At 38.5% G+C, this 13521-nt stretch overlaps 1 protein-coding gene across 4 annotated transcripts in view; it reads right to left on the reverse strand.

The window, feature by feature from the left end:
• PRKCZ (protein kinase C zeta) overlaps window positions 1-13521 on the reverse strand; it is a 40910-nt gene that overhangs the window by 5925 nt on the left and 21464 nt on the right. For all 4 annotated transcript variants that reach the window (XM_039563965.1, XM_039563964.1, XM_010405856.4 and 1 more), the window contains 10 exons: window positions 12169-12300; window positions 10939-11020; window positions 10684-10736; window positions 8532-8720; window positions 6008-6105; window positions 2945-3031; window positions 2186-2321; window positions 1626-1713; window positions 1053-1172; window positions 461-540 (listed from right to left, as the gene is read on the reverse strand). In XM_039563965.1, the coding sequence (XP_039419899.1) occupies window positions 461-540; window positions 1053-1172; window positions 1626-1713; window positions 2186-2321; window positions 2945-3031; window positions 6008-6105; window positions 8532-8720; window positions 10684-10736; window positions 10939-11020; window positions 12169-12300 (1065 nt within the window). The remainder of the gene's footprint in view (window positions 1-460; window positions 541-1052; window positions 1173-1625; window positions 1714-2185; window positions 2322-2944; window positions 3032-6007; window positions 6106-8531; window positions 8721-10683; window positions 10737-10938; window positions 11021-12168; window positions 12301-13521) is intronic.

Consider the following 13521-nt stretch of genomic DNA (forward strand, 5'->3'; position numbering starts at 1 on the left):
AACTCTGCTGGAATAAACACACTATGGCTAGCAGGGGATTTTAATTTTTTTTTTCTTTAAATAAAGTTTATTTGAAATTTAATTTTTAAATTATATTTTACAACTTCTTAAAACATGGGATTTATTTAGAAATGTACAATTCATGTTCTTTTTGCCATTCATGATAGTGGTTCTAGAGATTTCAATCAGCTTAATTAAATGAGTAGTAAGTATTACAGAAAAGAGTTTATAAACAAAGCTATAGTTACTTTTTGAAAGCCTACACCTAGCTGAAAATCAAGCCTGTGCTGTGGAATTCCCTCAGTAAATTTGCAACTAAGTGGGGTTTTTAACATAGACGATACCAAGGTTTTATAGATTTTCTTAATAGTAAGCAGATTAACTTCTTAACTGTATCACTTTCAACAGGAAGCTCTGACTTCCAGCTTTCAGATGCTAAAAATAAGAGAATGTTATTTACCTTGTTTAAAAATCCTTTTAACACATGGGAAGCCTTGACAGAAAGAAACCTTGGAATCCGGATTGGCTTCTCCAGAATAACTGTTACAGGTTTAAAAACAGCAGTATTGGGTTTTGGTTTGTGACATTGACCATGATTTCAATACAAACACTTATTATTTCAGCATGGTATCAGTTAGAAAATGGAAGATAAAGTAATTATTTAAAATCATGCAAACAAAAGGAGCTACAGGAATTCAAGGCAATGTTCTATTGACATTGCAAGATTTCCTAAGGGACATGCTATCTTCGTTACCTTTTGCTATTATGTGTTGTGTAAACAGGAAATAAAACTTTCAGTCCTCAGTATATGGCAAAGTGTGATTTTAAACAGAAATTGATTTAATATTGGGGCCTTCAACAAGAGCATGACAGATTCTGTTACAGAAACTGCTTTAAAGAACTTTTGCCTGTTATGGAGTTGGCAGCTTCACAATTGCCCAATTACAGCAGCTGTTGGGGTAACACTGGGAAAGGAAACCCTAACTCTGCGATGCAAGCTGTCCATTTTGATTGTATTCCCCCAAAACAACCCAAACCCCAAAGGGCTGTACCTTGGAAGAGGTAATCTTCAGTGTTCATGTCTGGATTGTCAGTGATGATGTCGAACGGGGACCTTCCTGCCATCATCTCGAACATCAGCACCCCCAGCGCCCACCAGTCCACACTGAACCCTGCAAATGGGCACCCAGAGGTTTCTCAGCCAGGACTCCTTGGATTTTCGTGTTCTCCCTCACACAGATCAAGATTGATGGCCTGGTTTTAGTACTGAAATCACTGACATGATTTACACCATCACTGGATGAGTGTGAGTTTTCTCAACTGGGATGACAAACGTAGGGGAGCTCAGAGGTGTCTGCAGGCAGCAAAGCTGCAGTGACAATGTTTTCCTATAGTGTCATTTAATAAATACTTTTCAGGCCAAGTATGATTTAAAAGAAGCTGAAATGAGTGACTGGAAGAGGAAAAAAAAAACCTTATTTCAGGAAAAAATTAACCTGTACAATATACACTCAATTAATTCTTAATATATAATAACACAAATGTGTAAGTGAAAAAATTAATTGTATTTGAACCAAGCAACTTCTATATTTATTATAACTATAGGTTATTTAGTTATGACTTACCATATTCTTCTCCTCTGAGGATCTCTGGTGCAATATAATTTGGTGTCCCACAGAAAGTGCTTGTAGTGTCACCTGGGCCCAAACCTTCCTACATGCAGAAAGCATTTCATAAATTAAAAGCTGACCTCCTTTTCTGAGAACTTTCTTTAACTAGACTTAAAACTCCAAGTTACTCAGGAAGTCTAAAGAGCTTCCTTTCACAAAATAAATACTCATAGTGCTCAAAACTGCCCTATGACTTCACCGCTCCTCTTCAGCAAAGTTGATTAAAACTGAGTTACAACACGTATGTAACAATATTTTATTTACTAATTACAGATACATTTTTTTTTAAAAAAAAATCAGTTAAACAATTTGGAAGTACTTTTCAAACAGATGTTGGGGAAAAAATAGCTTCTATTACAATTCAGTTCCAAATGTGGTTCTATTCAACAATTTTTTCAGAATAAACTTCCTATTCCACAACCAAATTCTGGGCTCAGCAACACCAGTGTTAAGATGAAGATAAATTTTCTTAGTGTTCTCTAAGAGTGACAGAAGAAAGGTCAGGAAAATCCTACCTTGCACATGCCATAATCTGTTAACTTGATATGACCCTCTGCATCTAAGAGAACATTGTCCAGTTTTAAATCTCTGTAGATGATGCCTCTTTCATGTAGGAAGTTTAGAGCAATACAAATTTCAGCAGCATAAAACCTGAAATGAAGAAGAAGAAAGTTCATATTAGCATTAAGTTGGTACAAGAGCTGGTGCAACTTAAATATCTGTTCTTAAAACATCACCTTACTACCAACTTTCACGTATCAATAGTATAACAAAACCAAGCTACATTTATAAGAGATCAGTGTCCTTATTCATAAGACCATTCCCTAAATAACAATGAGATTTTTTTTCATTCTACTAATTAAGAAAGTGTTTATTCTTTATTCTACAGATATTTTTCTGAAAATTCCACATATGAGATGGAAGATCTTTGTTTTCAGCTTATAAAGAGTGACAGTGAGCCTTTGTGTAGTGTAGAGCCATGCATGGATTTTTAACCTTCTCCCTATATTATTTCAATATCAGACCAAATTAGGTAGAATAGTTCCACGTTCTATCAACAGATCAAGGAGGCATCACCTAAATATGAAGCAATAAAGAGGAGTAAATTGGAATAACTGCTACTACTGATGAACTGCTTGCTCTTTAAAAATATTCACATCCTTCAAAAGATAAAGTTTACATTTCTTCCCAGGCCTGGACATTCTAAACTTAAGAATACAAGTCCATTAAAGCACCAGAACAGAAGCAAACACGTGCTCAGTGTCAGGAAATACCTTGCATGTTCCTCAGGAAGTTTTCTCTGCCGTTGCATATGGAACATGAGGTCTCCCCCATTCACATACTCTATGACAAGGAACAATCTGAAATTATAGAACACAATTAATGCATCCCAAGGAAACACTCCAGAAAAGCTGTTTTTATTCTTCCCATCTGAGCCATTTTCACTTCCACTCTTGATTTAGACTTCTAGGTTTCTTATAGTTACAGAAGCTACTTAAGAGGGAAAAAGAGAGAGCACTTATTTGATGCATATTATGTAGGAACACACCCTTTATTTAAATACTATCACCTTTCTCTGTATAAATTAATTAAATGAATTAATTATAAGTTATCATTATACGAATTACAAGTGTGACACTGTACACAACACAGTCACCAGATGGACGCTCTGGGCTCATTTGTTTCTCTGGAGAATGAGTGTTTGAAACAGTCTGCTCAAAACAAGGGAAAAGTCAGCAGGGGACAGAAATCCAGGTGGAATCAGCCAGATAGGAAGATTTCTATTACAGTCTGCAGAAAAGCTTCTATCCTTGGGAAAATATGATCCAGGCAAAGCTGCCAAGGTCAGAGAGAGCTCGGGACAGAAACATGCTGAGGGAGAGCTTCTGGGAGAGGTTGGGCTGACCCAGGGAGCAGCATTTCCTTGTACACCTCATTCCCCATGAGCTGCAAACTCCTTTCCACACATCCACACACTGGAAAACATTCCATTTGGAGAACACATGCTCCAGTCTCTCAGATCACTCTAGAGTGGTGATGTTTTTGTTCCTTCGAAAAGGATTCTTCATTTGAAACACTTATAAAGTGTTAAAACTTAAACCAATAAAAACTATTGGACAAAATCCAGCTGGCAGGTCTCTCAGTGGCCTCCCCACAAGAAGATAAATGCTAAGCTGAAATTAAATAAGCAATAAACAAAATACGTAACAATGCCATGAGTATTTTATCACAGCATTCCTGATGTTTTTTGCTTCCAGCTTTCCTATCCTGTTTTGAAGTCCCCAATGTTTTATCACCATTCAGAACCTGCAATTTCAAATTCCTTGTCAAGTCATATTCAAGTGTGTCAGTAGTGGCAGGACTTGCTGGGTTTGGAAGGATTTGCTCAAACACCAGAAGTTTTGCAGTATGGAGATTTCAGGTTGTTGCCATCCTTGGAAGACACTTATCTGCCAATTCTGGGCAAGTCCAAGGCACGTATTTTATTATAATAATGAAAAAGCATCATTAGTATCTGAAACAATGTAAACAGCTACATACAGCACCAATTCACCTCACATTTAGGTACACATTTATGTTAAACATTTATTTGAAACTATATTCAAGAGAAAGAAGGTTTTTTGCAACTTTCCCCCCATTAGTACCCTTGTCACAACCTGTTCTCCTATTACGACTCATTTTCTTTGGGCCACTTAACACAATCTGATGTTGATGAATTTATTCACTCAAAATCAGTTTTGTGCTTTTCCCGCCTGATGCAATGAGGTCACAATTATCATTTTATAACATTACAGCTATAATCAAATTGTGAATTCATGACTTTATGGTTATATCCATGGCAAATGGCTGAAGTTACCAAGGAAAAACTAGAGTTTCACTGCAAGAAGCAGCTGGGCTGGAAAAGCAGGACTCATAAAGATACATCAGGAATACAGAAAGCTTTGATTATGTTCAGCAGGGGGATTTTTTTCCTGTTTCTGCTCCTCAGCTCCATCAGTGTAGCTGCCAAAGAGGAATGCACAGGATCCTGCTGCTGACTCAGCCTTTTCCTGGGTTTCAATACTCACAAGAAACCTCATTCTCAATCCCTCACCCTGCCTGACCACTTGAATTTTTATATCAGGTGTTCAATTCTACTTTGCGTTTGGTGAGAAAGTGTTTGGGAATGTTGGTTTAACTAAAGAACCTTTCCCAACAGTTTGTCAGTTGTCTAAAGGTTTACTTATTTTTTTCTGACAAGTTTCTTTTGGTCAAATCCTCGCTCAGTGGCCTTTGGAGATCATTCTTCCTTCCTTCCTTCCTGCTTCCAAACACTCCTTGGTCCATGTACCTCCAGAATACTGATACAGCTTCTTTACTTCCTCCATCTCTGTTTTTCCTGCTAGGAAGATTTCCTCTGGCTCTAACCATTAGGGAGGTGAAAGTTTGGGGACTGAAGAAAAGGTACAGTGCATGGCTTTGTGTTTTAAAAATTGGCAATACATATTGCAACAAACAGGTGATTATTCTTAAAGATAAATGACTGGATAATCCATGAAAATTTTTTCAGACTTTTCACTCTACACTGCAAGTAAGTTGGATAGAATGACAATTTTCTGATTATGACACATAAGGCATGAGGCATTATAAAGTGAAACAGCAAACAGGTGCCTGTAAAAACAAAAAATCCCAAACCACATCCCAATTCCCCAGTGACATACTCAAGCATGGACATGAAAGTCCTTGTTTTCTTCATATTCCAATTGCAAAATAATCAGCAAATAATCCAGTTTGGATTGTGCAAACAAGGACAAAGAATTAGTATTTTCAGTAGTAAAGAGTTAAATAAGCACTTTCTCAAAATCCCACACTGCTTTGGTATGTGTTAAAGGCTTTTGAGCCTCCTAGGTAACAATACCAATACGCAGGTAGGGTTTAATATTATCATTAAAAGGTTATTACTGGGCAGCCCAATTCTCAGGCTCTTTAGGAACAATGAACTACTGAGAACTGATCTGGCCTCCTCAGCAGAAGGTGCTGTAAACTGTTAGGAAGCTCTGCGTTACCCATGTCACAGGGCTGTGCTCAGGAAGACAGGACAGCTCCTCCTCTTCCTATTTCGCCCTCTCCCTTCAGGTCTGACCCAGACCACCACACTTTTCTCCACACCCCTGCCTGAGCTACCCCCCTAGAACTGACTGTGTTGCAGCAGTGAATCCCTGACAGTGCTAATGCTTCCTTCCAAAAATTCCTGGCTGTGTGATGACAGTGGTTACATTTGCTTTAGGAGAACCAGCTTAGCACAATGATCAAGATTAAAAACAACAACAAAAAAAAGAATTTCAGATCTTTCTTACCGACTTGTTGTTTGAAAGCATGAATGTAAACCAACTAGGAATGGGTTACTGGATGCCTGTTCAAACACATGTTTCTCTGTCTGTACCCAATCAATATCCTGAAATAGAGTAATTGAACAATCAGAACTCCTGCTGGATAAGCACTGTGGGTATTCCCAGAAAAAATCCTGTGAACATCACAGTGCTGCCTTACACACTGTCATTGTTACATTGTTCTTCAGAAAGGCAAAGACCCTTCAAAATCTAGAGGAAATTATAAAACACTGTAATTCAGTTATATATACTTAACCATTTAAGAAAGGCCTGCACAAAATCTAAGCCGTTGTAAATAACATCCATCTGCAATATTTGATAAACTGCTCACACTGCTGGATGGAAATAAATTCAGTTCTTAGATAAATGATCCCAAAGCTGCTGAAGCAGCTCATGCCAATAAAACAAGCAATGTGAATCTCCAGCTTTTAAAAGGTTCAAGTGAACTGAACTTCATCTCTTCATCTGAAATTCAAATTTAATTCAATGAAACTACCAAAACCTGCTTAGTTGGTCCAGGCAAAATCATTAAAAGCATCACAGATACCTTTAATCCTTCAACAGGGAGAAGTCCTGAAAACCCAGTGCAAAACCATCATAAAAACCTACCAAAGTTTGCATGATACAGGCACAGTGCTGCAAAATTCAGAGCTGTTGTTAAACAAATCCTTTAAGCTTTACTTCACATAACCATGCTCAATTTAAACCTCACAGACAGCTGGGTTTAGCAGCAGATACTCACCCTTCATGCAATGCACTGATCATGTGCCATCCTGCAAACACTCTGGACCCTGCCAATACACCAGAATTGTAATTGTTCTAAAAATTCTCCATTTGCCACAGATATTCTCAGCTTCCCAACCAATCTGGAGACAAATACAGAGACTGAGAAACCAGGCCTTCCTGTCAGGGATGGATGGTGACACTGAGGAAACCAAGTCTCAGAGGAAAGCAAGAACTGTCACCATCAAATTAAATAAATCTGCTAGGTTTTGTGTGTGGACATTCATGAAGATACAGCACCTTGGAAGGGTAAACTTGACTCCAGACACGAGCCAAAAATCCAGTTTTCAATAAAGTAATAAATATGTCCACTGCTTCTTGGTTTAACTGAACGAGCTTCTCTTTAAGAGTCTTAAAATTAACCCTTCATCAGTGCACTTGTGTACTTGTGCATTAGGATTATACCAGCACTCCACTTAACAAACCTAAGCTTAGCAAAACTGAACAGAAGCCCAGGTATTTGATTTCCCTCCATCTCACTTCTCTCCGCTACCAGCCATTCCCTGGAAAGCACCAGCTAATTTAAACATGCTGACACTTGCTATGTAATTGATTTTCTTTCTTTGTGGAACACTTCTAAGGTGAAATTTCCATTACTTGCAATATCTCATGCACTCACAGAATTCAGTGAATTTCCTATCAGTTCCCAGAATTTCATTATACAGCCTATCTTAGAGAAAAGAAAAACCAATTAGCTCTATCTTCTGTGTAATTATGAGAGCCACAATTCCAGAAAGCCTTTCCTCATCTACCTCTGGTTCTCAAACAGCTGCACAACTCATTAAACAGGACTTGGCTTTAGCTCCCACCTTCTTGGAAAAACACATGTTAAAAAGGAAACAGTAAATAAACCACACAACAGCCTAATGTTGATTCATAAAAAGAAACATCAAATAAATGAGAAAGCCAAAGTATTTTAGGAGAACTAAGCCCAGCCTCTGGAATAGTGACAAAGATGACAGCCAGAGCAACTGATTGAAACTACCAACACAAAGAGCACTTAAAATAGTGTTCTGGTAGTTTTTGCCCAAAACATCCTACTTTCAAAAAAGTGTATTATAGGAAAAAGATGAAGGGTTTGGGGTTTTTTTTTTTTTCCCCTTTTTCATTTTTTCCCCAAACTGGTGCATTTCAGGTCTTGTATCAAAAAAAAAAAAAAAAAAAAAATCTAAAGGCTTTTGAAAATAATGGAGACATGCAGCAGATTTCTGTGGCAGACAAAAACCACAGGGATCTCAAATGGCAGTAGCCTAATTTTTGAACTCATGGAAAAAATATTCCAGAATACTGAGTCACTTGCACATAGGCTCTACCAACACGAGTTTAAGAACAAAATTTCAGCTCCTTTTCTGATACACAGACAATGCTTTTGCCTTGGAAAACATATTTGCTTTCTTTCAAAGTTAAGTGCACGAATTCCACCCCATTTATCTCATCACTTACAGATTAGCACATCCAGGTTGGAATGTTTAATACATGATTTCTACCAAGACTATTAGTAATTGTTATTAAAATAAGAGACATTTCTCTCAGATTTCACCCTGGTGCTTCATGCAGAGTTGATGACAAATAAGTTCTAAAGTCAGAAAAACAACTCTGCCAGAGAAGTTGCCTGAAACATGAGCTTCATGCTTAGTTGAATGGTTTTTGTTAAAGCATACTAAGTTTTTATAATATGTAACAGAATGCAATTAACACAGACTTTTACCTCATCATCATGGACCAGTTCTTTTTTCACGACTTTCATAGCATAAATCTGATCATTCTTTTTTAACCGAACTAGAAGAACTTTGGCATAACTTCCACGGCCGATAACTCGGATTAAATCAAAGTCCTGGAGTCCAAGCCCCTGAGAAATCTTAATTCCATCCATTCCATCAATGACTGGTTTGAGATCCTGTATAAAAAGAAACAGATGCTAGAAACTGAAGACATTTCTATAGCAAGCAACTATTAAAGCAGAGAGATCTTTAAGCACTGGACAGAATTTGCTGACTTTGCTTGGCACTGGCACCCAGGGCTGGATGCTGAGTGGAATACATTTGTTTAGAAATATTTGGTTTCCATTGGGTTTGCTCTTACTAAAAGTTACTGGTTTTTTTCAAGGCAGTAGTTCATCCAACTAATCGTTTTCATACTCCCTGCAGGGAAGCAGAAGGCAGTGTCTTGAGAAATGAGGTTTGATCCAAATTCTTGAACTTCAAGCCATGTACATTGTATCCCTTGTACAAAGCGAGGAGCATCTTTCATATTCTGACAGATACTGCAGCACAAATTAATAAAGAATATCTAAATATAAGATGAATAAGGAGACACACATTTGCTAATGAATATACCTGTCTTGGTTTCAGTTTAGGCAACAACTGTCTGTGCTCAGCTCACTATAGTTTTAATGATAATGAAGATTTCTAACAGGTTCCTGGGAACATACAGAAGCAGATCTCAATTTCTCAAGTCTGAGAATTTACAGGAAATATTCCACTATGAGCAATGTTATTTTTAAAATCATTATTTAAAAAAAAAAAATTATAATCTTGACCATTAGCTAGAATTAGATGTGAAAACATGGGACTGAAGATGGAGCAGCTGAACTAGACAGATGCAGCAGGTACTTGGACTTCCACGTTTTACCAATATATCCAAGGCTTTGACACACTTCTGTGGCCTATTTTTATCTGACCTCACACTACTGTACTTGCAGACAGATCAGCATTCTGCAGAACTGTGGAAAGTGTTTATATAAAGAATCTTGATCTAGGATTGACTGCTATTAGAAGAGATTGCTCTAAGCTTAAAGATTCTAGACAAAGCTCCCAGAACACCAATTCCTTTCTGTAGGATACCTTAAATTATTTCAGTATAGCTCAAAGGCAAGGTGGGACAATCAGAGCAGCATAATTCAGGACAGTTGAGCAAACAGCACCTACCAAATTTAAACACAAACCTGAGCACTAAACACAGCAGAAGTGAGCAATTAAAATTCTCTGATGTGCTTATAATTTATACCCTTCCCTTTCTGAATTTGAGATAAAAATCTGTAGATACATGACTGAAAATAAGGCAGTCACCCACAAGCAGGAGCTACTCAAGTGTGAAAGGAATGGTAGTGACAAGCATTGTAGTGGAGGCAAAGGAAAAAGGTGCAGCCTTGCTCAGAGGGGAATATCAGACCAACTACCAGTGCTCTGCAGAGTGCATCCTATTTATTTTAAACATGCCAGAAGCATTTTTAAAAGAAATGTCTTTAAGCCCTTTAGAATTGAAGCATATTCAGATTTTTCAGACTGCTTTAAGGGAATAACATTGTTGATGTGCAGAGATTGAGTCAGATGTTCCACAAAAGACCTGAAAAAAGAGTTTAAGTGCATGTTATTCTACTTGTATTTCCACAGGAGCTGTCTATGAATGATTAGGTATTATTTATATGAACCCTCTCTGAGAGCTGGGTAGTGAATGGATTACCAGACTGAACCAAGTTCCACAGCAGTAGCCTGAGGGTGACAAAGGGTGAGCATCCATTAGGGACAGCAGACAAGGCAGTGGCAAAGCCACCATTTGTTGCAAGGACCATAAAAGTCAAACCCTCTGCTAAATCACTGTTATTCCAACAAATGGAAAGGAGAAAACAAAAATGTTAAAAGGTATCCTGGATCATGAGCAGAATGACAACAGCTGAACACAGAAGAAATATTAAAAAAATCCAATAAAAATGCTTAAAAAAACATTATCAATGTCCAGAAAAAAAACCACAGACTTTTGAAAAGGGCAGTAGAAAGCCCAGAAGAAATAATCAGCTATTTTACATAAATAATCAGTTATTGTACATAAATATGAATTGTAAAAATATTTTTTAAACATACCTCAGAGTCGTCTTTAATGGTGTCATGTTTCCGGTTTGAAGGAATGTAGGGAACTAGAAAAGAAATCAAAGTAGTGTGGTTATAAAGGCCTTCATTGGAAATAATTTTAAAAATCAATAAACAGAAAGATATTTATGGTGGTTTATGGCCAGTTTGCTTCAACTATTACTGGACAGTTGACCAAATTTTTCTACTTTCATAAACAGGAAGAGGAAAAAACGAGGGAAAGAGAGATTCCAAAGTAACAATACTCACTTCCATCAGTGTCTTCTGAAGGGAGATCAGCCTCGTCGTTTTTGTCATCTAAGCGAGGTTCCTGGGAAGGCATGACCGAATCCTGGCAAACACACAGGTCACACAAACAAACCACACTGGGTATACAGCCCCCTCTGAGCACCCTGCCCTAAACTACAGCTCCATGAGAACCTCACATCTTTCAGAGTGAAAACTGGATTTTGCAGACAGTGTGTACAAATATTAACATTTTGTAATGCATGATAAAACCGGCCTACCAAAAACTAAATGCTATATCAGCCATTCTCTGCAGCTACAACAGATGCTTGGCTGTCTTCTAAAAGTAAGAGTGGTGTATTTTACAGCAAAGTTCAAACTTTTATTCTGTTTAAAGACCTCTGAGTGTTCCACATGGAACTACAACAAAGTAAACACTTCAGCATGATATTACACACTCCCTTCAGAGCACTGGCATATTCTTTTCCTGCTTAATAAAACCACAAATTGCTGCTCATTATGCAAGGGTAGTGCATAAATTAGTATAGATCACAATACCAGATATTTTATATTGCATTTGGACACTGGTCTCATCCCCAAGACATGTAGGACTATTCCAGGAAGTACAGCAACATGCAGAAATTAATTGCCAAAGAATTGGTAATGTCAAGGCAAGTCCCATGCAATATCACTGAAGAAAAATACTGGTTTAAGTTTTGAGTCAGACCAAACATGATACAACCACCACTGAAATACTGGGGATGAATATTGGAAAGGACTAAAATTCAGATACCCAGAAGTTTGAATGTTTTGATTTTTAAAGCCTAGGAAGGACACCAGCATTGGCAGTGGGATGAGGGTCATGGAGAGGAAGAGAACAGTACTGGAGAAACTGAGATGACAGGAACAGGAAAGCAATAAGCCTTTCTAAAAAGAGCAGTGCAAAAATCACATCAGTGCCTTAGTTCTTAAAACATTCCCACTGGCTAAAAGGAGTAACTTCTGAGATTGTCAGTGTCTAATGGAGAAGTCAAATTCAAGCTTGAGCACACTGAAGTCACATCACAAGCTTTCTTTTCTCATTTGTCTCCGCTCCCAATCCAAAGGCTTGTCCTCCACAGAAACAGAAACCCAGATGCTCCCAAGTGTTCCAAATCCACAGCCACGCACACATTTCGTTACTTAGGACGCATCTACCAAGAGCAGCACAGGCCCGAGTGGCACCGCTCAGCCCTGGCCAGAATGCACACTTACCATATGCCTTTTGCAGGTCAGTGGGACAAGGATGTGACAGCGTTTATGGACCAACAGCTTGCAGTTGATACACTTGTAGCCTTGCCTTGCGAGCCCCCATATCCTTTCACTGCACTGGCCACAGTACGCTCTCTGCAAGCCACAATGCACATTAATCAGTCCCACGATCATTCCCTGCTGGAAGTGAGCAGTTCTCTAGCAGCAAGAGCCCATCCTAGCCACCTAACAGATGTTCAGTAATAATTTTAGAATATCCAGAATTATAATAATAGCTGAAGGTTACACTTCACACCCAGAATTCCGCTAAACGCAGCCCTGTTTAATGAATGTTAGGAAAACAAATACCTCAAGCATATGGGATCCATTACAGTGTGACATTAGCAAATCATTTTTAGAGAATAAGTCTATTTAGAAACTCAGGTTTTGACAGAGGTCACCCAAACAAAACTGCCAGAAGTTTGTACTACACAATTACGTATAAAAAGCACCCAAAGTGACTGTACTGGAGAACACTGGCACAAAATGTTAAGCAGACAACGTATAAAAAGTGTTCTGTATCTGCACCTATACATTTTAACAATGGTAGAAACCTTGCATAATTAAAATGCATCTATCACATCTGATATCAAACCCCTGTGTTGCACTGAACATCAAAAATCTATGGTGTTTTCACACATGTAACAAAAGAGCATGTAAATGAGTTAAACCAAAATGAGGGTAAATGAGGAAGCCAGACATCCTGCTGCTGACTTTAACAGGAGAGGCTTTTAAATAATGTTCCAGTGTATGTTGCTATGGTCACTTTATCCACTCTACCCAAAGTGCCAAACAATCTGAGATTCTTACACACCAAAAAGTCACCCAGGCCCAGTGAACCCTCCTCACACTGCACAGGCTGCAATATAAAACTCACTCATTATTCCCTGGCTGCCAACATTCTCCAGTAATTCCTGTAGCAGGCTGAGGTATTGCCCATCATCCTGCAGGCTGCAAGGAGCCCTGCTGCTCTCACCCCAGCTCAGACAGAACTCCCAAAGCCACTGTCCCAAAGCCACAGTGCCAGTCTGCTCCTCCCAGGCACTGCCCATTACACTGCGGTCCCTCAGATGCCCACACCGGTGAGTCACACACGCTCCTGGCCAACGGTGTTCAGTTCCTAAAAATCCCTGCCAGGAGTGCTGGAATAGTTAAAAACTAGTGACCAAAGAACGGAGCATTTCTTCACAAAAGCATTTTTATACTGCTCCTGTTGTATTCTGGTAGTTGTAGACAAGACTTAATGCCATCCCCGCCTCATCTGTGCAGCCAGTCCTCCTTGATCAGGAGAAACCCAAACTGCACTGCCCAGAGGAA

Source organism: Corvus cornix, chromosome 21 (assembly GCF_000738735.6).
Source record: "Corvus cornix cornix isolate S_Up_H32 chromosome 21, ASM73873v5, whole genome shotgun sequence".
Taxonomy (NCBI): domain Eukaryota; kingdom Metazoa; phylum Chordata; class Aves; order Passeriformes; family Corvidae; genus Corvus; species Corvus cornix.